At 40.3% G+C, this 25,750-nt stretch overlaps 1 protein-coding gene across 3 annotated transcripts in view; it reads left to right on the top strand.

Annotated features, from left to right (window-relative positions):
* The window catches only part of GPR156 (G protein-coupled receptor 156), a 114,593-nt gene that overhangs the window by 37,173 nt on the left and 51,670 nt on the right, over positions 1 to 25,750 (top strand). Inside the window, exons 2-4 of one of the 3 annotated variants that reach the window (XM_051818996.2) lie at positions 4,754 to 4,877; positions 12,177 to 12,626; positions 12,806 to 12,942. In XM_051818996.2, coding sequence (XP_051674956.2) covers positions 12,531 to 12,626; positions 12,806 to 12,942 — 233 coding nt within the window. In that variant the 5' untranslated portion in view covers positions 4,754 to 4,877; positions 12,177 to 12,530. Of the gene's footprint in view, positions 1 to 4,753; positions 4,878 to 12,176; positions 12,627 to 12,805; positions 12,943 to 25,750 lie in introns of those variants that run through there. The other 2 variants (XM_002716658.5, XM_008266872.4) reach the window with 2 other exon arrangements.

The following is a 25,750-nucleotide window of genomic DNA, read 5'->3' as shown; positions in this document are numbered from 1 at the left end:
CCTTCTTTTTCGATTGTTCTGAATAGTTTGAGAAGATTTGGGGTTAAATGTCTGGTAGAGTTCAGCAGTGAATCCATCTGGTCCTGGGCTTTGCTTTGTTGAGAGGGCCTTTATTACTGTTTCAATTTCTGTCTCAGCTATGGGTCTTTTTAGGTTTTCTGTGTCTTCATGGTTCAATTTAGGTAGGTTGCATGTGTCCAGGAATCTATCCATTTCTAATAGATTTCCCTGTTTGCTGGCATACAACTCTTTGTAGTAATTTCTGTTGATTCTTTTTATTTCTGTGGTTTCTGTTGTTATATTTCCTTTTTCATCTCTGATTTTATTGATTAGGGTCTTTTCTTTCTTTCTTTCTTTCTTTTTTTTTTTTTTTTTGACAGGCAGAGGGGACAGTGAGAGAGAGAGACAGAGAGAAAGGTCTTCCTTTTTCCGTTGGTTCACCCCCCAGTGGCCACTGTGACCAGCACGCTGTGGCCAGCACACCACGCTGATCTGAAGCCAGGAGCCAGGTGCTTCTCCTGGTCTCTCATGCAGGTGCAGGGCCCAAGGACTTGGGCCATCCTCCACTGCACTCCAGGGCCACAGCAGAGAGCTGGACTGGAAGAGGAGCAACTGGGACAGAATCCGGCACCCCGACCGGGACTAGAACCCAGGATACTGGCGCTGCAGGCGGAGGATTAGCCTATTGAGCCATGGCGCCGGCCTTCTCTTCTTTTTTAGTTAGTTGGGCCAATGGTGTGTCAACTTTGTTTATTTTTTCAAAAAACCAGCTCTTCATTTGGCTGATCTTTTGTAATTTTTTTTGATTCAATCCTGTTGATTTCTTCTCTGAGTTTGTTTCTCTTCTCCTACTAGTTTTGGGTCTGGTCTGCTGCAGTTTTCTAGATCCTTGAGATGCATTGAAAGCTCATTTACTTGGTGCCTTTCCAATTTCTTGATGTAGGCACCTATTGATATAAACTTTCTTCTTAACACTGCTTTTGCTGTATCCAATAAGTTTTGATATGTTGTGTTGTTATCCTCATTTACTTCCAGAAAGTTTTTGATTTCTCTTTTGATTTCTTCTATGACCCAGTGTTCATTCAGGAGCATGTTGTTCAGTCTCCATGTGTTTGCATATGCTCTAGGGATTTCTGAGCTGATAATTTCCACCTTCATTCCACTGTGGTCTGAGAAGCTGCATGGTATGATTCTAATTCTTTTGAATTTGCAGAGACTTGCTTTATTGCCTAGTATGTGGTCAATCCTAGAATAGGTTCCATGCACTGCTGAGAAGAATGTAAATTCTTTAAATGTAGGATTGAAAGTTCTGTAGATATCTGTTAAATCCATTTGTGCTTTAGTGTCGATTAAATTTGCTGTCTCCAAGTTGATCTTCTGTCCGGTTGATCTGTCTGAGTGGAGTATTGAAGTCCCCTATTACTATTGTATTGGAATCTAATTCTCCCTTTAAGTCCCTTAGGAAATCTTTTAAATAAACCGGTGCCCTGTAATTAGGTGCATATACATTTATAATAGTTACATCTTCCTGTTGAATTGAACCGTTAATCATTATATAGTGCCCCTCTTTGTCTCTCTTAACAGTTTTTGTGTTAAAGTTTATTTTGTCTGATATTAATATGGCTATGCCAGCTCTTTCTTGGTTTCTTTTGGCATGGAATATCTTTTTCCAACCTTTCACTTGCAGTCTGCATGCATCTTTGTCAGAAAGCTGTGTTTTTTGTAAGCAGCAAATAGATGGGTTTTGTTCCTTAATCCATTCAGCCAGTCTGTGCCTTTTAACTGGAGAGTTGAGGCCATTAACGTTGAATGTGACTATTGATAAGTAGTGACTTTGCCCTGCTTTTTTCCCAAAGATATTTCTAATATATGCTTTGAACTTCCTATGACCTTTTACTGGGAGGTTTTCTTCCTTTACCTTCTTTCATATTGATGGCCATGTTTCTGTGTTTCTGTATGTAATACATCTTTAAGCCTCTTTTGCAGGACTGGATGAGTTTTGACAAATTCAATTTCTGCTTGCTATGAAAAGTCTTTATTTCACCTTCATTCACAAATGAGAGCTTTGCAGGATATAATGTTCTGGGCTGGCAGTTTTCCTCTCTTAGTACCTGGGCAATATCTCGCCATTCCCTCCTAGCCTATAAGGGTTCTGATGAGAAGTCAGCTGAGTCTAATTGGAGATCCTCTGAGAGTAATCTGACATTTATCTCTTGCACATTTTAGGATCTTTTCTTTATGTTTCACTGTGGTGAATTTAATTACAACGTGTCGTGGTGAGGATCTCTTTTGGTCATGTTTATTAGGGGTTCTATGAGCTTCCTGTACTTGGAAGTCTCTGTCCTTCTCCAAACCTGGGAAGTTTTCTGCTAGTATCTCACTAAAAAGACCTTCTAATCCTTTCTCTATCTCAACTATCTCTGTATCTCTCTATCTCTATCTCAGGAACTCCTAGAACTTGAATGTTGGTTTTTTTAATAGTATCCTGTAGATTCCCAACAATATTTTTTAGATTTCTAATTTCTTCTTCTTTTCTTTGGTTTGACTGTATACTTTCCTGTGCTCTGTTTCTAAGTCCGATATTCTCTCTTCTGTTTCACTGACTCTGTTTTTAAGGCTCTCAAATGCGTTTGTCATTTGTTCTGTTGAATTCTTCATTTCATTATGATTTCTCTTCACTATCACAATTTCATGTTCTGCTAGTTTCTTCATTTCATTTTGATTCCTCCTTAAGATTTCATTTTCATGAGAGAGATTTTCTACCCTGTCCAGTAATGATTTCTGTAGTACAAGAATTTGTTTTTGAGAACTTCTAGATATTCTTATCATAAATTTTTTGAAATCCATATCTTGTATTTCTTCTATCTCATCATCTTCATAATCTTGAGTTGGAGTGTCTTTTCATTTGGGGGCATCATAATGTCTTCCTTATTCTTATTTCCTTGGTTTCTGTGTTTGTTGCTTGGCATTGTGGAGATATTATTTGGTTTCTTCCTCTTTTTTTTTTTCCTTGTTGTGGTGGCTTTTCTCGTTATACTGTGACTCTAGATTAAGTGGACTGTCTACTTTTGGTGGATCATCAGAGGCTTGTGATGGGTGTGGCCAGAGAGCTCTGTTCAGTTCTTCCGGGTTAAAGGTGTACCAAAAGTGACATATCAAGGTTAGGTGTGGTAAATCTCTCTCTTTCTCTTTCCTTAATTCAGAAGGGAAGTAATTCTGCACAGCTGAGTGGAATTGAAGGCAGTCAGTGTCTGAGCTCTGGTCCCTGTGGATATAATATTCGTCTGCTCTGTCCCAAGGACCACACAAAAGATCTGTGCAGTGCTCAGTGTAAGCTCTGATTCCCCTGCAATTTCCCACCGGGTTGCCAAGGTTACCGAGTTTGTGGCTTCTCCCATCTAGTACTCACGTCTCAGGGACTCCATGAGTTCTCTCACACACCCTCAGTTGTTGTTTTTTTTTTTTTTCACAGTCTCAGTTACTAACCTCCACACCTGTTATTTCTCCCCACCAGAGTCAGGTTTTTCTGCTTGGCTGAGGGCGGGCACAGCCCTGAGGTGGCACAGCTTTTACGTATGTCCAAAATGGTACCTGTTCTTTGTCTTGCTCACCTTTGTAAGGTGAGTGGAGAGAGAGAGAGATTCGTGTCCGTACCGGTCCCTTTTATTATTTATTTATTTTTTCTGTCCTCCAGTTAGCCTGGTGACCTTTCCCCCATGGGGCTTCAGGCCTCGTTGCCTCTAGGCTCTTCCTGCCACTTTCCTGCCAGTTTGTCTGGCTGAGGTTTCACCTTACCTCCCTTTCGAGCGCTGGTGCATAGACTCAGCAGCTGGAGTCCCAAGCTGTGGGCACCCATGCCCTCCACGTAGGTCCACTGTGTCCCATTAGTTCCAGAAGAGTTTCCTCTGCAATTTTTTTCCCTAACTCTTCCCTGAAACTACAGTATCTCCACTTTTATTTATTTTTTTATTTAGTAAATATAAATTTCCAAAGTACAGCTTTTGGATAACAATGGCTTCCCCCCCATAATTTCCCTCCCACTCACACCCCTCCCATCTCCTGCTCCCTCTCCCATTCCATTCACATCAAGATTCATTTTCAATTATCTTTCTATACAGAAATTCAATTTAGTATATATTAAGTAAAGATTTCAAGAGTTTGCACCCACACAGAAACACAATGTGTAAAATACTGTTTCAGTACTATTTATAGCATTACTTCACATTGGACAACACACTAAGGACAGATCCCACATGAGAAGTAAGTACACAGTGATTCCTGTTGTTGACTTAACAATTTGACACTCTTGTTTATGGCATCAGAAATCTCCCTAGGCTCTAGTCATGAGTTGCCAAAGCTATGGAAGCCTTTTGAGTTTGCCAACTTCAATCTTATTCCAACAGGGTCATAGTCAAAGTGGAAGTTCTTTCCTCCCTTCAGAGAAAGGTACCTCCTTTGATGGCCCCATTCTTTCCACTGGGATCTCACTTGCAGAGATCTTCCATTTAGGTCTTCCTTTTTTTTTCCAGGGTGTCTTGGCTTTCCATGCCTAAAATACTCTCATGGGCTCTTCAGCCAGATCTGAATGCCTTAAGGGCTGATTCTGAGTCCAGAGTGCTGTTTAGGACATCTGCCATTCTATGAGTCTGCTGTGTATCCTGCTTCCCATGTTGGATCATTCTCTCCCTTTTTTATTCTATCAGTTAGTATTAGCAGACACTAATCTTGTTTGTGTGATCCCTTTGACTCTTAGGCCTATCAGTGTGATAATTGTGAGCTGAAATTGATCACTTGGACTAGTGAGATGGCATTGGTACATGCAATCTTGATGGGATTGTATTGGGATCCCCTGGCATGATTCTACTCCACCATTTGGGGTAAGTCCGATTGAGCATGTCCCAAATTGTACATCTCCTCCCTCTCTTATTCCCACTCTTATATTTAACAGAGATCATTTTTTCAGTTAAAATTTAAACACCTAAGAATAATTGTGTGTTAATCACAGAGTTCAACCAATAGTACTAGAACAAAACAAAGAGAAAATACTGAAATGGATAAATATTACATTGTACATCAACAGTCAGGACAAGAGCTGATCAAGTCACTGTTTCTCATAGTGTCCATTTCACTTCAACAGGTTGCCCCTTTGGTGCTCAGTTAGTTGTCACTGATCAGGGAGAACATATGATATTTGTCCCTTTGGGACTGGCTTAATTCACTCAGCATAATGTTTTCCAAATTCCTCCATCTTGTTGCAAATGACTGGATTTCATTGTTTTTGAATGCTGTATAGTATTCTATAGAGTACATATCCCATAGTTTCTTTATCCAGTCTACTGTTGATGGGCATTTGGGTTGGTTCCAGGTCTTAGCTATTGTGAATTGAGCTGCAATAAACATTAATGTGCAGACAGCTTGTTTGTTTGCCAATTTCATTTCCTTTGGGTAAATTTCAAGGAGTTGGATGTCTGGGTTGAATGGTAGGGTTATATTCAGGTTTCTGAGGAATCTCCAGACTGACTTCCATAGTGGTTTAACCAGTTTGCAGTCCCACCAACAGTGGGTTAGTGTCCCTTTTTCCCCACATCCTCTCCAGCATCTATTGTTGGTAGATTTCTGAATGTGAGCCATTCTAACTGGGGTGAGATGAAACCTCATTGTGGTTTTGATTTGCATTTCCCTGATTGCTAGTGATCTTGAACATTTTTTCATGTGTCTGTTGGCCCTTTGGATTTCCTCTTTTGAAAAATGTCTATTGAGGTCCTTGGCCCATCTCTTAAGTGGGTTGTTTGTTTTGATGTTGTGGAGTTTCTTAATTTCTTTGTAGATTCTGGTTATCAACCCTTTGTCTGTTGCATAGTTTGTGAATATTTTTTCCCATTCTGTCGGTTGCCTCTTCACTTTCCTGACTGTTTCTTTTGAAGTACAGAAACTTCTCAATTTGATGCAATCCCAATAGTTAATTTTGGCTTTGACTCCCTGTGCTTCTGGGGTATTTTCCAAGAAGTCTTTGCCAGTACCTATACCTTGCAGAGTTTCTCCAATGCTCTCTAATAATTTGATGGTGTCGGGTCATAGATTTAAGTCTTTAATCCATGTTGAGTGAATTTTTGTGTAAGGTGAAAGGTAGGGGTCTTGCTTCATGGTTCTGTACGTGGAAATCCAATTTTCCCAGCACCATTTATTGAATAGACTGTCCTTACTCCAGGAATTGGTTTTGGATCCTTGATCAAATATAAGTTGGCTGTAGATGTTTGGATTGATTTCTGGTGTTTCTATTCTGTTCCATTGGTCTATCCATCTGTTTCTGTGCCAGTACCATGCTCTTTTGATTACAGCTGCCCTGTAGTATGTCTTGAAATCTGGTATTGTGATGCCTCCGGCTTTGTTTTTGTTGTACAAGATTACTTTAGCTATTTGAGGTCTCCTGTTCCTTCATATGAATTTCAGCATCATTTTTTCCAGGTCTGAGAAGAATGTCTTCGGTATTTTGATTGGCATTGCATTGAATCTGTAAATTGCTTTTGGGAGAATGGACATTTTGATGATATTGATTCTTCCAATCCATGAGCCTGGAAGATTTTTCCATTTTTTCATATCCTTTTCTATTTCTTTCTTTAAGGTTTTGTAATTTTCATCATAGAGATCCTTAATGTCCTTGGTTAAGTTTATTCCAAGGTATTTGATTGTTTTTGTAGCTATTGTGAATGGGATTAGTATTTCCACTTTTATTAAACTATCTTTTCCCAGACTATCAGTATGCTCCCTCCCTATTCCGCCATCTTGGAGGACTCCTCCACTTTCAGTCAGCTCTCTGCTATGGCCTGGGAAAGTAGTGGAATATGGCCCATGTCCTTGGGCCCCTGCACCCACCTGGGAGACCTAGAAGAAGCTTCTGGCCCCTGGCTTTGGATTGGCTCCACTCTGGCCATTACGGTCATTTGGGGAGTGAACCAGCAGATGGAGGATATCTCTCTCTCTCTGCCTCTGCCTTTGCCTCTCTGTAACTCTGCCTTTCAAATAAATAAACACATCTTTAAAAAAAATTTATTTAAGTTAGCCAGTATTTGTTCTGATGTATAAGTGGTATTTTCAGATTATATTTTTATCTCTAAAAGTTCCATTTGGGTCTTCTTATTTTTCATTTCTCTCCTAATTCTGTTTGTGTTTTTGCTTTATATCCTAGAACACATTTATAGTAATTGTTTTAAAGTCTTTGTGTGCTAGTTATATCATTTTTATTATTTCTGGGTTTTTAAAACATATAGATCACTTTCTTGCCTCTGTGAATACATGCTAATTCTATATTGGATGTTGGACATTTGGATTTTATGTTGTTGAATTATAGATCTTGTTATATCCTTAAGAGTATTTTTGATTGTGTTCTAGAATGCTGTTGAGTTCTTTATGGATGACTTTGATCCTTTTGAAACTTTCTTCTGAGCATTATTGGGAAAGCTCTAGAGTAGCTTCTGATTTAGGGTTTAGTTCTAATAATGAGACATGGCTTTTCTGAGGATTCTACCCAATGCCCTGTATATTATATGGTCTCTCTACTCTGGTTGATGGGAACATAGGTATTTCCAGCCCCACGTGAACTCTGGGAATTGCTCAGCTACTGCCTACCAGGAGCTATTTCTTCAACTTTGAGTAGGTTTTTCTTTCTAATGGTGTGATCAATACTCAGGAAAACACCATAGAAACTGCCTGCATATTCCCAAAGTACTTCCTCTCTCTTTCTCTCTCTCTCTCTCTCTTTCTCTCTCTTTCTCTCTCTCTCTCTCTCTCTCTCTCTCTCTCTCTTCTCTCTCTCTCTCCCTCTCTTCCTCCCTCCCTCCCTCCCTCTCTAGCTCTTTGTTTTTCTTTCTCCCTCCCTGCTTCCATCCCTCCCTCCCTCCTGCCTTCCCTCTCTCTTCACCATTACTCACACAATTTCCACACACCTCAACTACTCCATGCTTCAATTTGTTCTTCAAACATCAGCAAGACTTCTAGATTTCTGTCACTTTTCCCACTATGTGCTGTGGTCCAGAAACTGCCTCTAGACAGGGTTTCTTAGGAACCGCATTCCTATAATATACATGATCCAATGCCTGCAAAGAGCTGTTTCATATGCTTTGTCTGGTTTTCAATCTCTTTGTGGACAGAAAGTATTTCCAATACCAGGCAGTTTTTCATGGGATGAAGTAGAAATCATACCCACTGCAAAAAAGCTGTTATAAGACAGTTGATGTATGACTAGTTTTTCAATGGCCATAAAAAAATGGAATATAAGAACAGGGAAGATTTTGTGGAAATTCAGGGGGCTGTTGAGAATTGTGAACCTGTGAAAGACCATCTTGCACTTGGGAACAGTGTACCCAATGCAGCATCGATTTTTATGATTCTAATCACTGGAAGGATTTTGTAATGTCTGTCAAGTAAATTTCAGTTACTACCATACATGGCCTTGGGTCTACTACTGTGTGCAACATAGATGGCTTATCCCTAGTGACTTTGTGTTGGGGACATGTCAGGAGGGTTGTTTTTGGAAGGGACTGGAAGACCTTTCTCTTTATGTATTAGATTCTGAATTTTTTTTCCATTGAATACTGCAGATTAAATTCTAATTAAAGTAAAGTTACTCATTTGGAGTGACTATTGAAATATTTTCTTTTTTTAACTTTTATTTAATGAATTTAAATTTCCAAAGTACAGCTTATGGATTACAATGGCTTCCCCCCCCATAACTTCCCTCCCACCCGCAACCCTCCCCTTTCCCGCTCCCTCTCCCCTTCCATTCACATCAAGAATCATTTTCAATTCTCTTTATATACAGAAGATCAGTTTAGCATATATTAAGTAAAGATTTCAACAGTTTGCACCCACATAGAAACAGAAAGTGAACAGTACTGTTTGAGTACTAGTTATAGCATTAAATCACAATGTACAGCACATTAAGGACAGAGATCCCACATAAGAGTAAGCACACAGTGACTCCTGTTGTTGACTTAACAATTTGACACTCTTGTTTATGGCATCAGTAATCACCCTAGGTTCTAGTCATGAGTTTCCAAGGCTATGGAAGCCTTTTGAGTTCGCTGACTTCGATCTTGTTCAGACAAGGTCATAGTCAAAGTGGAAGTTCTCTCCTCCCTTCAGAGAAAGGTACCTCCTTCTTTGATGACCTGTTCTTTCCACTGGGATCTCACTTGCAGAGATCTTTCATTTAGTGTTTGGGTTTTGTTTTTTTTTTTTTTTTTTTTTTTTTTTTTTTTTTTTTTGCCAGAGTGTCCTGGCTTTCCATGCCTGAAATACTCTCATGGGCTCTTCAGCCAGATCTGAATGCCTTAAGGGCTGATTCTGAGGCCAGAGTGCTGTTTAGGACATCTGCCATTCTATGAGTCTGCTGAGTATCCTGCTTCCCATGTTGGATCGTTCTCTCCTTTTTTTATTCTATCAATTAGTATTTGCAGACACTAGTCTTATTTATGTGATCCCTTTGGTTCTTAGTCCTATCACTATGATCAATTGTGGACAGAAATTGATCACTGGGACTAGTGAGATGGCATTGGTACATGCAATCTTGATGGGATTGAATTGGAATCCCCTGGTATGTTTCTAACTCTACTGTTTGGGGCAAGTCTAGATTCTGAATTTTATCTTGTAATCAGATGCTTCACCTTTATTCTCTAAGTGCCACCCACTTTCCCAGTTATGCAATATTTTGACACCATTCAACATTCAACTCTCTCTTCTCAATTACTGAGTCATTTTCTGTTTTACCAACTCCTCATGTGTAGGCCTCTGTGACAATATGTAGTTGGAGCTGAATGGCTACCCTGCATGGGAGCCCAATATCATGTTATATAAAGTTCCTACACAGGATATCCTTGGAGTGGAGGAGGGTCTAGCATTCAAACTTCCAAGCCAATAGATTAATTTTGTCAAAGGGGAGCTGTGGAATGTAGTCAGAAATGTATCCCAAGTCAGATTTGCATCCCACAGAACTTTATGGTCAGATAGACAATCTCATCTTGTTCATAGACTCTCAAAGATGATTTGGGCTTATTGTTGTCAGTCCTTCTGGGATCCATAAACTTTCTCAATCTTAGCATTGTTGACACCTGGTATGAGATAATTCTTTGTTGTTTCAAGCATACTGTGAATTGTAGGATGTGTACTCACATTCCTGGCTTCTGCCTACTGCATCTTGGCGGTACCAGCTTCCCATTTTGACAACCACAAATGTCTCCAACATTGCCAAGTGTCCCCTGGGATGTAAAATTGTCCCAGTTGAGAAGCACTGGTACTGATGCACTATGGTGTGCCATGCTCCAGGGGATTTACAGAAGTGCAGCTCTGGGAACAAAACCTGGAGAAACCCAACAAGCAATTGATACTAGGAAAGTCAGTCCAGAGTGTATGCCCCATGTAGAGTGTATACTGGGAAGACGTTGACCTTGGAATATAAATCCCTGGATTCAGGTTCTTCCTCTGCAGATTTGGAGCAAGTTTCTCCACTTCTCTGCTCTTCACATTTTCTTATTTGAAAATATGTTTATATCACACAACACTACAGAAGTAAAAACTAAAAAAAAATAAAGTGAAAGCTAAATTAGATTTTATATTTACACAACCATACATATATAGTCTCACTTCTCCAATACGATATAAGGATACATTAACATAGACTTCATAGTTCAAATACAAGTGTACTTACTCACCAGTATGACTAAAAAGGCCATGGTAGGAAAAAAATCGTCTTCCAGTCCCTCATGTGGAATAGTCCTCCCTGTGGTTTGTGATATTGCTTTATGCTAGAGGGCTCAACAGGAGATATCTAATTTTTAAGAAAAGGAAAAACAAAAAAAATGCTCTTTTGCCATGAGTTGAAATCTCACCTAAATTAGAATGCAGATAGTCAAGATTTTATATTTGCTTATTAATTTCACATTCAGTAATCTGACTCCACAAGAATTTAAATGTCTTGGTGGGAGATGGTGGCTTTTAATTCTTCTGGGATTTCATTGTAATAAACGTGGTAAATAATTCAGGAACATTTGAGAGGCCAATGAATGGGCAGCACCTGGTGCTGTATTGTTCATGCCCAAGCACACAGAATCCAAAGCTGGCATTCTATACCTGTCAGTATTGTTCTGGCTTAAAAGTAGGTCCTATGGTCAGTGCTTATTGGAATTATAGTAGTTGATATCTTTTTCCTTGTCCAAGTTTCCTCCACAATCAAAGAAAACTATGCAGTTTCAAGAACCTAAACTAGAAGTAGCATTCTTTTTAAAATTCCAATTAGTAAAATTTCAACTCTATTTTCTCTATTAAAGAATGGATTGCTTCAAAGAATTATGATTGTGTTTGCCCTTTCTGCTGGTGCTAATTTGAACTTTTACTTCTCTGCTTTTGTCCCCCAAGGTTGAACTTCTTTTTAGATCATAGTATTCATATTGCAAGCATCATCTGAGAAAAATAACCCCATCCTCTGGCCACAGACTCTAGGTATTCCTACTTCCCTCAGTTTCTCTCCCTGTTACCTGGATAACCTGTCTTACTTCTGTTAGTCTAACAGTTTGATAAAGGACTTGGGTACCCTTCTGTGAACCCAGCTGATGGGACATAGAATTTTCCTCCACTCACTGAGAGAATGGAGACAGCATGGGGCACTTGAGCCCAGTGCCACCCAGAAGCACAGCCTAAGCCATGAGCTGCACAGAGATCTTGGAATGGCAGGGAGTTTCCCAGTAGGACAAAAAGGACAGCGTGCCCAAGTCTAAACTAAAGTTCTTATGGTGCTGGGCCATAAGGGACTGAAGAGAAACTGCAGAGTCAAACCAAGAAATTGTTAAAGATGTTTTCCCTTTGTCTTTAAAATGCTGCTTAATGATTTTTGAATACATTTCAAACCTTTATGGTCTATATAAGTGTATACAAATCTATGATAATACTTCAAAAAGTTCAATGAAAATATGTTATAAAAATGCATGATTTTCAAAATATTTTGTACCAAAATAAACTCATCTTTTAATTCAACTTTTTGAAGTACTTCATATATAGTAAAAATATGGCTACATATAATTAAAATATGTGAAATGTTAGACCTTTGTGATAAATCATCTGTGTTACGTATGTGTTGTGTTGTGTGTGTGTGTGTGTAACAAGTTTTATTGCTTTCCTTTCTTCAGGGCTCAGGGTGCGAGTACTTGGAGCAGTGACTGCCATCTGGTGGCAAGCCAGAATCGTCGCTTTGTGGAAGCAGATGGTTGCGAAGTGGTCCTCTCTGGACTCCCCGGCAGCAGGGGACCCGTTAGACAATGTCTGATGCTGGAGGGCATCTGATGAAGCAGCCTCATGAAATAACCCTTCGCTTCCACGTGAATGGGTGTTTCATCCTGGATTCTGAGCCAGGAGCCAGCTCCAATATGGGGCCTCTGAAGAAAAGATTTGAGCTGCTCTTGTGTTTGCGTCAAAGAGCTGCATCCCTCCCGATGGGTAACCAAGACTGTGAGTAAGTGCACACCATAGCAGCGCATGGTGACATGGAGTCTGAAATAAACTGCTCTGACTTGTGTGACAGTGTTCCTGGCCAGGAGTTGGATAGGAGACCCCTGCACGATCTCTGCGGGACGACAATTGTGAGTGAGACCTGTTGTTGGTGTTGGTAGTGCTGTCGGTGGTGGCGGCCGTGGGGTGGGGGCAGAGGAACCAGTCATGCAGGACATACTGTTTCCCAGCTCTGGTGATGACGGGGTATTCATGTTTGGTCCACGCAAGATCCTTCCGTCCTAACCATTTTCCTTTCTTCTGTCCTCAGACCTCTTCGCACCATAGCAGTAAGAGCCTCCCTTCATTATCTCCTGCCCTCTTGGGTGTTGTGTGGACTTTGCTCAGCTGTGGCCTTCTTCTGATGCTCTTTTTTCTTGCCTTCACCATTCGCTGCAGGAAGAACAGGTAAGCAGCCCCATGCCTAGTTTCTTATTCCCCATAAATCAAATCCTGAAACCCCCAAGCTGCTAGCCAGAATCAGCCAACTCGTCTCCCCCTCTCATGCACGAGTTCTGCCTGAAACTGGCCTGATGTGGCAGTACAGTTCCCTCATGAGAAGGAGAAAGGTCTAGCCTGGGATTGTACTAACAGCTACAGGGGGACCCAGCAAAGAGAAGGGAGTGTCTTTTGCCCCACAAAGGAGGGTGCAGTGCAGTTCCTGAGAAGATGAGATGTTTGTATTTGTGTGTAATACAAACACACAAAAAAAGACCATGTGGAGAAAAGTTTCTGAATGACAAGCCACTCTGGGTGGGTTAAGGCTACTGCCAAAGCCCTACTGCACAGCTGTTCTGCTGGACAGTTCTGGCTAGCTGTAAAGTCACTGGCTCGCCGGGGTAAGTATCCAGGGTTCAGGGCTGACCACAGAAGCAAAATGATGACTTCATCTGAAGGGGCTCGCAGAACCCTGCTGTTGCTGATATTGGAGCTTCCCTCAGGGCCGCCCTGTCTCTCCACCCCAGCACGCCATGCCTGCATGTGGGCAGCTGCCTCCTGAGAAACCCTGCTGCAGCCCCCTCCGCTGGCCCACAGCCCACTTCTGTATGGTGCCCACAGTCGGAATGCAGCAACTCCCTCCCAGACCCAACTCATCCAGCCCCATTCCAGTCTCACACCTTGTGGCCAGCAAGTGTGCTGTGCTCTGTTGCCTATGAATTTGGCACTTAAGTGAGGATCAGCCAGCTGTAGTTGTCTGGCAGGCCTTCTGGCATTTTAGGTACAGAGGATGGCTGATGGTTAAGCAGCAGAGACTTGGTTGCATGGCATATGTACATGCACTCTGACCTGAGTATACCCGAGGCTTCCCCAGTCACTTTTCATTTGGTTCCTCCAACACTCTAAGCTTACTCCCATCTCATGGTTTGGTACTTCCTGTCCCCTGTGGTTCCCTTTGCCTGGCAGTCTTCCCCAGGTCTGCCCATGACTGGCACCCTCGCATCTTCTAGTTCTTGGCCCCCATGTCACCTCAGTGAAGGCTTCGCTGACCAGGTATCTAAAGTAACATCTCTACCCAGTGGTCTCGTTCCGTGCCCCGTTATCCTTTTTAATTTTCTCGATACAAGGTACAAAAAGTAATAGATATTTACTTAGTAATTGTATTTTAGCTGGGATAATTATCATTGTATTAGTACTCTGGTTACGGCACATCATGTTTTTTCCTGTCCCCATTATTTTTATATTCAATATTGCAACAAGCAAGCTTTGTCAAGCATTTATACATCCTGTAAAGACAGGAATCGCTGTAAACAGCATTGAAGTAGAAACACCTATATTTGCTTCATTCTCTTAAAGATTTTTCAGCTTGTTTTGTTTGCCATGGGAGCATGACTTGGCATAAGGAATAAAATAATAAACACTGTGAATGAAAATACATTTTGCAGTTAAGTAGCTTACAAGGTCAAACAAGGAAAGATAAAATAACCACTTTGAAAATGCTTTGCTGAACAGTGGAACTTGTCCAGAGTGCAGCATCCCCATCAGATGCTCATTTCATTTCAGTTCCGCAGCCTCGAAATCCATGGCTGTGTGCGTGCACGTGCATGTGTGTTTGGATGCCAGGTGAATAACAATATTTTAACAATTTAATAATAGTTAGATCCAGTTGCAGATTTGCGTTTTTGATAAAAATTTTTAAATGTAGCCTACCAGAAAAAAATCCATAAAGATAGAAAACTTGAACAACGCTCTCAACAGTCTTGGCCTAATTGACATTTATATAACTCTGCACTCAACAACAGCAGCATACACATTCTTCTCAAGTACATGTGGGACATTTAACAAGACAGATCACATTCTAGGCCACATAAAAAATCTCATTAAATTTAAAAGGCTGCAAGTCATCCGAAGTATATTTTCTGAACACAATGGAATTAAATAAGAAATCAGTTACAGAAAAGTCTCTGGGAAATTATAAAATAATCAGAAACTAAACAAAACACTTCCAAATTTCTTACAATTAAACAGTTAATCAAGGGGATGGCGTTGTTGTGCAGTGGGTTAAGCCACTGTTTGCTATGCTGGCCTCCCATATTGGAGGGCTGGTTCAAGTCCTGGCTGCTCTGCTTCCAATCCAGCTTCCTGCTAAGGTACCTGGGAAGGCAGCACAGATGATGGCTGAAGTACCTGGTCACCCGCGACCCATGTAGCAGACCTGGATGAAGTCCCCGGTTTCTGGCTTCAGCCTAGCCCAGCTCTGACTGTTGAAGTCATTTAGGGGAGTGAATGAAAAATACCTGTCTGTTTCTCTCTCCCTCCCTCTCTCTTCCCTTACTTCCTCCCTCTCTGTTGCTCTGCCTTTCAAATAAATCTTAAATAATAAATCAAAAGAATCTAGAAAGTCTTTTGAACTGAATGAAAATGAATATATAACATATCAAAGATGTGGAATTTAGAGTACTAAACTCCATATTAGAAAAAAAGAATGATCCCTTATCAATGACTCCAGCTTCTACTTCATGAAAAGAGGGGGAAAAAAAAAGCAAATGAGCCCTTCAAGTAAGTAGTAGAAGGAAATGATGAAGATCAGAGTAGAAATTGGTAAAATGAAAAATAGAAAAACAGTGGAAAAAAAGTCAGTGAACCCAAAAGCTGTCTCTTTATGAAGATAATAAAATTGACCAATCTTGAGGCAAAGAGATCAGGGAAAAAAGAGATACAACTACTCAAATAACGAATGAAAGAGATGATATCTTTTTAAATTCTATAGATATTAGTATAATAAGATAGTGTTGGTTGCAGAAGGGCTGGTTGGTAAAATCTCTCTCTCTCTCCCTCTCCCTTTCTCTCTGTCTCTTTCAGTGTCTTGTCTCAGCCATTTGGAATGTGCAGCTGAGGACCTTTCTCAAGCAGCAGACATTCCACTATCCTTTAGATTATCTGTGCCCAGTTTTGGTTTGGGGATTCGAGGCCTCAGCGGCCTGACAGGTCCTAACAGAGGCAGGCAGGCGCGGCCATACCAACCGGCCAAAGCACACCTCCCACCATGGTGGCTGTTTTCCTTACTGCCTGTCTCTACCCTAGCCAAACTGCTTTCTTTGACTGCCAGAGGCCCCGACAGACCAGACTAAACCACAGTGGGGTCACTTGTGCAGGTGCCATGCAAGTAAACTAAACCGAGATATCGGACAGTTTACCAAAAAAAAAAAAAAAAAATAGTGCTATGTTTAATTATGGTAGGAAGCCTCTAAAATGTTTTCCAACAATTCCTACCTCCTTGTCGTCATACTCTTGTGCAGTCTCCTCTCCTTGAGTATGAACTAGACTCCCTGACTCTTATGAATTCTATGTCACTTTTGATATTAAGCCACAGAAAGACTATGGCTTCCATCCTGGGTCTCTCTCACTCTTCCACCTGCTTACTCTGAGGAAAGACAACTGCCCTTGTATGGCTACCCTGTGGAAAGTCACTGATATTTCCAGTCAGCATCCAGAGAGTGCCTGGGACTTACAGCCAACTGAGTGAATTTCAGATCTTCTGAGGCCTGCCGTCAGCAGTGTGCATGAACTTGTTAGAAGAAACTCTCCTGTCAGCCCTTGGAATACTATAGCCATGGCTGATGCCTGGACTGTATTCTTATGTGAGACCCTGAGCCAGAGGCACCCAGCTAAGCTGTGCCTGTATTGTGGTATAAATATTGCCAGTTCAGCTCAAACTCTTCTTTAAAAACTTAAAATGGGGAAGTACTTCCTAATTCATTTGGTGTAGATGGCATTATCTTGAGGTCAAAACCTAACAAAGACAGAAGAAGAAGGGGTGGGGAGATAGGAAAATTATGAAAATAGACCCAAAATTCTAAACAAATTTTTTTTCAATTAAGTAAAAAAAAGTTAAAAGGATAATGTATCACTATAAAGTGAAGTTTATTCCAGGATGTAAGGTTGGTTTAACATCCAAAGGTCAGTTAATCTAGTATAACATATTTACTAACTTAAAAAGCCCCATATTAGCCTCTGAATGGATATAGGGAAGCATTTGAGAAGTTTCAGCATCTTTTCCAATAAAATCACAACAACCAAGAAATAGAAATGAACCTCTTCAACCTGATAAAATGCCTGTATGAAAAACCTACAGTGAACATCGTTTTTAATAAGAGGCTGAATGCTTTCTCATAAAGATTAGAAGGAAGACAAGATATTTGTTTTCACTACTTTTATTCAGTTTTTAGGCAGTGCAATAAGGCAAGAAAAAGAGACAAAAGGTGACTATATTTTTTTTAAAGATTTACTTATTTATTTGAGAGGTAGAGTTACATACAGAGAAAGGGAGAGACAGAAAGGCCTTCCATCCACTGGTTCACTCCCTAAATGGCCCAATGGCTGGAGCTGGACTGATCTGAAGCCAGGAGCCAGGATCTTCCTCTGGGTCTCCCACATGAATGTAGGGGCCCAAGGACTTGGGCCATCTTCAACTGCTTTCCCAGGCAATAGCAGAGAGCTACATTGGAAGTGGAGCATCCGGAACTCAAACCAGTGCCCATATGAGATGCTGGCACTGCAGGCGGAGGATTTACCTGCTGCACCACAGTGCAGGCCCCAATAAGCCTATCTTTTAGTTTCACTTTCCATGAACATTTTGAAGCGCCTTCATATATGAAGAACTCTTAAAAACTCAATGATAAGAAAAAAATACAAAGTTTTAAATGAGTGAAAGATTTAAGCAGATATTTCACCAAAAAGATAGATGGTAAATAAAGATATGAAAAGATATTTAATTCCATTAGTTATTAGAGAAATACAAATTAAAATGACAATAAATTACCACTACCCATTAGTACCTATTAGAATGACTAAAATGTAGAAAGACTAAATCAAGTCTTGGCTTACACTACTGGTGGTAATACAGTACAACCACTGTAGAAAAAAGTCTGACATTTTCTTTAAAAGTTAATTGTCAGGTACCCTATGATCCAGCCATTCTACTCCTAGTTGTTTTTTTTTTTTTCCCAAGAAAAATGAAACAAAATGAGGGATCTTCAGAAACTTCATGGTAAATTTGCATTATCTTTCAATAGCATTCTTCCACAAACTTTTTAAAGTATCCACAGACATCTATACAAAGACTTATATAACAGTAATCCTAACAGCTTTATTTGGAATGCCAAAAACTGGAAATAGCACAAATAACCATCAACTGTAAGTGAGTAAATAAATTATACATACAGTATATACAATAGAATAGTACTCAGCGATAGAAGCAATTAATTATTAATACTTGGAGCAACATGGATAAATCTCAAAATAATTAAGCTGAGGGAAGGAAACAGTGCAGAAATTTCATACCATCTAATTTCAGCTATAGAAAACTCTAGAAAATTAAACTAATCTATTGTTAACTAGTCTGAAGTGACAGAACGCAGATTAATGATCACCTGCAGGTAACGGGATTGGTGGAAAGAGGCAGGAAGGAGGAATTGCAAAGGACACATGGGAACTCCTAGGGGTGATGAATAATATGTTCATTACCTTGACTGTGGTAAGTATTTCCCTGGTGCATACATGTTTCAAAATTTACCAAATCATGTACTTTATGAGCAATTTATTGTATGTCAGTTATATATTGCATACTCTTCCAAAGGCCCCTACTAGCTGACCTAAAGCCATCTGATAACTTTGCTAGATATTAATGATTAATATGAGGGAACTTTTTTTAATAAGAACTGTAATAACTTAATTCTTGGGGCAAAGCAAATAACTAAGGCCCAGAAAGAAGCTCCCCTTGTGCTTCTGCAAAATTTATAAAATAAGGGCAGTGTTGCAAATCACTTGTGATAATGATTGCAAATGGTAGTTGTGATTTACATATTGCTACTTCTCATAATTAAAGGTAGCATTTTCACAATAACCCCCAGTGTTTGGGATTTTACTTTCTGTGAAATCAGAAAGTTTGAGTAACAAGAATTGAGTAGAGTATGAGCTTTTATCCTACATTCAAATTAACAAGTTAGCTTATTTACTGTATCATGGATATTAGTAAAATATATGAGACTCCCGGACAGAAATAAAGTACTTCATTATTTATGCCAAAAGCGGGAATCAGAGCTTTATGCTGGGCTTGTGCTGGTTCCCCATCCCTGCCCTCCATGCCCCATGAGGACAATGAAAGAAAGGCCTACTATGGGGCCGGCGCCGCGGCTCACTAGGCTAATCCTCCGCCTTGCGGCGCCGGCACACCGGGTTCTAGTCCCGGTCGGGGCGCCGGATTCTGTCCCGGTTGCCCCTCTTCCAGGCCAGCTCTCTGCTATGGCCAGGGAGCGCAGTGGAGGATGGCCCAGGTGCTTGGGCCCTGCACCCCATGGGAGACCAGGAAAAGCACCTGGCTCCTGGCTCCTGCCATTGAATCAGCGCGGTGCGCGCGCTGGCCGCGGCGGCCATTGGAGGGTGAACCAACGGCAAAGGAAGACCTTTCTCTCTGTCTCTCTCTTTCTCTCACTGTCCACTCTGCCTGTCCAAAAAAAAAAAAAAAAAAAAAAAAAAGAAAGGCCTACTATGGATGTTTGCACTCACGGTGGACTCCTTTCAAGGAGAAGAGCCTAGAACCTGGCAGGTTGACCACTTTTAGAGTGAGTTGTTCCCTCAAGATTACTCAACTGCAAACATAATCCTAAGAAATAGCTGAGTAGAGAACATTTAGGCCTTGCCTCTTTGGTGTACCCAGCAAAAATGTACAGAGTTGCTCAGGGCCCATGGCAGGTTACCTCTTCCAACACTGAGAATTGTGCATGGAGGCAACTGCCGCCTCTACTTGCACCCTGCACTGGAGTGGCAGGTGGAGACTCGGACACTGGTGAATGGTAGAATTGCGTCCATCCCTGTGGTCTCCTCACGGCACTGTAACTTCCTTCCTGATGAAGGTCATTGTGCAGGCCCTCTGCCTGCATCTGACAGAGTTGTCTTACATATTGTAATGTCCCCCTGCTGTGTTCATTTTCTCCGCCTTCGGAAAATCTGACATACTGCATGAGTCATGGTTCTCAAGCATGTTATTGCCATTCCCTCTGAGAATCTCATTATTTTTGTTATTATAAAAGTCCTTGAGACCTCCATGCTTTTGAGGAGGATTGTACTCATTTTTTTCTTTATTCTTTTCTGATGACTCTTATTACCCAACTGAAGTTTATCCAGCAATATCAGCAAATACATATTTACTGAGCTGAACACAGACTGTGCTCAGAATACTGTATAAATATAATCTCAGGGGTTCCTAGCAGCTGCAAATGCATCATCTTGGAGGGAAACAGGAGCAAGTCAAAAAAGTACATTCTGGGTTTTTAAAACTAGCTTTTCAAAAAATAGTGCCTTGCTGCAGGAAAAAGAGCTGTGCTCGTTTCACATTGGTTGTTTCAGTTCTGTCCTTTTTTATGGTTTGAGTAATTAGAGCTGACAATAATTAATTATTAGAATTAATAAGTGTCAAGGCACTATTCCTGCAATACTGATGTGCAACCTAAGAGGCAGCAGGTGATCCCCAAGTAGATGGGGATCCCCCAGTAGATGATCCCCAAGTAGATCCCCAAGTAGATGCCACCCATGTGGGGGACTCGTATTGAGTTTTCTGTGTGTCTGTAGGTCCATCTGTCTCTATTTCTCTCTGCCTTTCAATAAGGTAAATAAATTAAATTTTAAAAATAAAAGTAAAATAATAAGTGGCAAGGGGCTCTGGGAAGATAGCAGTGACAGCATAGACTTTAGATCTTCCTGAAGCTCCATATGGAAACAGAGCAAGTAGACAGAAAAGACAAAAACACAATGGGCAACAAAACAAAACACATTTACAAGAAAACTTGATGACATGGTATTGCTCTGGGAACAGATCACCTGTGGCCACTGAACTGTGCTGTTTGTGTCTGTGGGAGAGAAAAGCAAGGAACATCTGACAGATCTGAGGACAGAGAACCAAAATAGCCCAGAGGTAGTCACTGGAAATTGTGAGTGGGGCAGTTTGAGATCTAGATCTACTAGCAGACTGAATATTGTATAGATGTCATTTCTCCCCAGATTGATGTATGGATTCAATGCAATTGCAGTAGAAATTCCAACAGCTTTGTGTGTGTGTATGAAACTCCACAAGCTGATCCTCATATGTATATGGAAATTCAAAGGACCAAAAATAGTCTGAGGGGGAGAAACAGCAAAGTGACAGGATTTCCTCTTTTAGATATCAAGTTTATTATAAAGCTGGTAATTGGGACATGCTACATATGCTGTTGAGGGAAAAAGAGACAAACCAATGAAACAGAATAGGGAGAAATCCAGCAAGAGTTGAGCAAAGACTTTTTTTAAAGATTTATTTATTTATTTGAAAGAGTTACACAGAGAGAGAAGGAGAGGCAGAGAGAGAGCGAGAGAGAGAGAGAGGTCTTCCTTCCGCTGGCTCACTCCCAAATTGGCCGCAATGGCTGGAGCTGAGCTGATCTGAAGCCAGGAGCCAGGAGCTTCTCCTGGGTCTCCCATGCAGGTGCAGGGGCCCAAGGACTTGGGCCATCCTCCACTGCTTTCCTAGTCCATAGCAGAGAGATGGATCAGAAATGGTGCAGCCGGGACTTGAGCTGGTGCTCACATGGGATGCCGGCACTGCAGACGATGGCTTTACCCGCTACGCCACAGCACCAGCCCCTAGCATAAACTTTTTAAAATAAGTGGTATATGGTCAATTGGCTATACACAGGTAAAAAATGTGACAAATCATTTGTAGATAAACTATAAAATGGCAAAACCATTAAGCTTCAGAAAAATAGAGGAGGATGTATTCATGAACCTGGAACAGGAAAAGATGTCAAACAGAGAAGAAAAGGCATTATTCATAAAGGAAAAGATTGTTAAACTGTGCTGCATTAAAATTGAGGAATTCTGTTTACTGAAGACCTCACTAACAGAGGAAAAAGGCAAACTAAAGGTTGGGAGGATACATTCACAAAGTGTATATCATCAAATAATTTTATCCAGAATAAAGAATTATGAATCAATAAATAAAACACAGAGCCCAGTCTTTTAACTTCATTAGTGGCTAACTTCATTAGTCATCAAAAAATGCAAATAAATGCCACAATGAGATAACACAGTACTCACCTGAATGTCTACATTAAAACTAGGCTGACAAAAGCAAGTGTTGATAAGGACAGGGAGCAGTGGGAATTCTCATGCATTGTTGTAAGGCAGTCACTTTAGAAATCTGTGTAGCACTATTTACTAAACCTGCAATTAATTCCTACTCTATGTCCCAATAATTCTAGCAAAATTGCATACACATAGAGTCATTCATTGGTATCCACAGGAGATTGGTTCAGGGACACCCTATGCCCAAATTGTGGATGCACAAGTCCCTTATATAAAAACATAGTTCTTGCATATAATCAGTGCACATCCTCCTGTATACTTTCAGTCAACTCGAGATTCCTTACAATACTTAATATAATGTACATGCTGTTCACACAGTTGTTTTACTCCATAGTTTGGGGAATAATGACCAAAAATCTGTACATGTTCAATACAAACAATTTTTTTCATGTACTTTCTATCTGGAGTGGGTTCAGTCCACAGATGTAAAACCCAAGGATATAGAAGGCCAATGGTATTTATCAAAATACATGTATTAGAATATACTTAGCAGCATTATTATTTCCAGCCAAGCTGGAAACTTTTCAGTTGTTCATTAGCAGTTAATATTTGAATTCATCTCAATGATCAGGTCCCACACAACAATGAGAATAAACAATCAACTGCATGCCGCAATATGGATGACTCACACAAAAAGATTGTTGGAGACAGGAAACTAGATGCAAAGATCATACCTTATATGAGACCATGCTCATGAAGCACAAAAGCAGGCAAGGCCAATGTAAGATGTAAGAAGTCAGAATAGTAGTTAGGCTGGAAGTCAGGAGGAAGGGGAAAGGGTGATCAGAAGAGAGCAAGGTGGGGGGGGGGCTTCTGTTGCACAGGTGATGTCACTTTCTAGACCTGAATGCAGTTTGCACAGGTGTGTCAGCTTTTGAAAATTCAGTGAATGTTACTTGTATGTGTTTTATTTATGTTTATTTTTCTTCAACAAAGGTTTAAAAAATTATCTTTGGGTTTCCTGACGAGAAAAAGAAAACATCCAAAAGGCTACAAGTCAGCTTATTAATGGAAACAAAAATTTTTTAGATATTATTTTCTGAAAAAATTTCTCACCCACAACTTTAGATTATGGATATTAAAAGATGAAATGTATATTTTTACTATAAATGCAAGAGTAGATTTTATATAACATGACATAATTGGTAATAGTAAAAAAAGTTAATAACTTATGTCTATCAAAAGACAGTTAAATGACACTAAGATCACAGAATCAAAAGGAAAAATAGGTTCATCCAGTAACATCAAAATTAAAAACTTCTGTGCCTGAAACAACACCGTCAAGAAAGTGAAAAGAGCCCATATAATGAAGAAAGTGTTATCAAAGCATATGTGTGATAAGGGGCTTGTGTCAACATATACCAAGAATGCTTACGACTCCATAATAAAAAGACAAATAAACCAATTTTAAAATAGACTAGCATCTGAATAGACCTCTCTCCAAAGAAGAGACACAAATGGCCACTAGGCACATCACCCATGAGGGAAGTTCAAATCCATACCACTTTACACTCACTAGGATGGCTATAATAAAAAAAAATTAACAAGTGTTTGGAGGATATGGTGAAATTAGAACCCTCATGTACTGCTGTGATACTGAAAAATGCTGTGGCCTCTGTAGAAATAGGCTGCCAGTTCCTCCAGTGTTAAATGTAAAACTACCATGGGACCTAATGATAAAGTCCTGGCTGCTTCACTTCCAATCCAGATCCCTGCTAATGGCCTGGGAAAACAGAAGAAGATGGCCCAAGTGCTTGGGCCCCTGCACCTATGTGGGAGACATGGATGAAGCTCCTGGCTTCAGCCTGGTCCAACTCTGGCCATTGTGGCCAGCTGGGGAATGAACCAAGAGGATGGAAGATCTCTTCCTCTCTCTGTAACTCTTTCAAATAAATAAAATAAATCTTAAAAATAAAACAAAAGCATGTCCAAACTAAACTCTGTATGTGAATATTCATAGGAGCATTATTCATCCCAAAAGTAGAAGCAACCCAAATATCCATCAACTGATGAATGGATAAATGGAATGTGCATAGTCATACAGTAAATATTATTCAGCAATAAAATCGATACACTGATTCATGCTACAATGTGGGTAAAACTTGAAAACAGTATGTTAAGTGAAAGAAGTTGGAGCCGGTGCCATGGTGAAGAAGGTTAAGCCTCTGCCTGCTGCGTCGGCATCCCATATGATCGCCAGTTCAAGTCCTGGCTGCTCCACTTCTGATCCAGCTCCCTGCTAATGGCCTAGGAAAGCAGTGTAAGATGGCCCAAATCCTTGGGCCCCTGCACTACAGGGAGGTGGGAGACAGGGAAGAAGCTCCTGGCTCCTGGCTTCAGATCAGTGTAGCTCCGGCCATTGTGGCCATCTGGGGAGAGAACCAGCGGATGGAAGCTCTCTCTCTCTCTCCCTTTCTCTGTCTGTAACTCTGCCTTTCAAATAAATAAATACATCTTTAAAAAATAAATAAAAATAAAAAAGGAGCCAATCATAAAAGACCACAGGTTATAGGATCGCATTTATATGAATTATCAAGAATAGACAAACTTATAGAGATAGAATTAGATTAGTGATTGTATAGGGATGGAAAGATGCAAAGTAAAACTACAACGAGATATATAATAAGAGCTTATATTTTTAAAGATAATGTTGAGATAAAGATGTGAGGCTATGAAAGTCTGACCTACTTGTGTGCATGTACATGATGCAACCACTTTGGAAACATAGCCTCTAAAATTAATACATATACCTTGTGACCAGCAAATCTTCTAAATTATACTCAGTTTAACTATGTACACATTTATAGCAGGGTATGTAGAAAAATTCTTAGTTGCATTGTTTGTCATCACCCAAAAGTCATCATTTGATTTGTAGAAGGATAAATTAATTGTGGTGTGGTCCTGCAATGGAATATAATAATATATCAGTGAAAATGAGCAAGCTACAGCTCTACCTAGCAACACGGATGTATCTCACAAAGAAGCCCACTGCGAAGCAGCATGTCCTGTATGATCCTCCTTTATAAAGTTCAAAAAGCTGGCATAACTAACCATTGTTTAAAAAGTTAATACAGTAGTTTGCCTTTAGGGGGAAGGAAAAGGGTCATAATTACAAGGTGGGATTTTAGGGTATGGTAGTGTTCTCTTAGTAGAATTGGGTTGTAGTTATATAGATGGTTGTGATATTTCTCTGAGCTATAATTTATCATTTGTGAACTTAAAAATACCTTTTCTAGCCCAAGATTTCTTTTAAATGGCAATCTGCCAGGGATCTACCATTGTAGGAGTCATGAATAGGAAGAAGCAATGACTTCAGGGGACTACTGAACGTGAGAACAAATAGTCAACTTCCAGATGCCTTCTTTACATGATACCACATGTTATGGACTGCATGTGTTCCCCCGAAATTCATCTGCTGTAGCCCTAACCCCCATGTGATTATATTTGGAGATAGGGCCTTTGGGGAGATAATTAAGACTAAATGAGATAGTAAGGGTAGAGCCCTAATTCAGTAGGGTTGGTGTCTTTACAAGAGGAGGAAGAGAATTAGATCTCTCTCCACGCTTGCCCAGAAAAAGGGCCACGGGAAGGCACAGTGAGA

This window comes from Oryctolagus cuniculus, chromosome 4 (assembly GCF_964237555.1).
Source record: "Oryctolagus cuniculus chromosome 4, mOryCun1.1, whole genome shotgun sequence".
NCBI lineage: Eukaryota > Metazoa > Chordata > Mammalia > Lagomorpha > Leporidae > Oryctolagus > Oryctolagus cuniculus.
The sequence above is the reverse complement of the archived record's forward strand: the minus strand, read 5'-3'. Positions and strand labels throughout refer to the sequence as shown.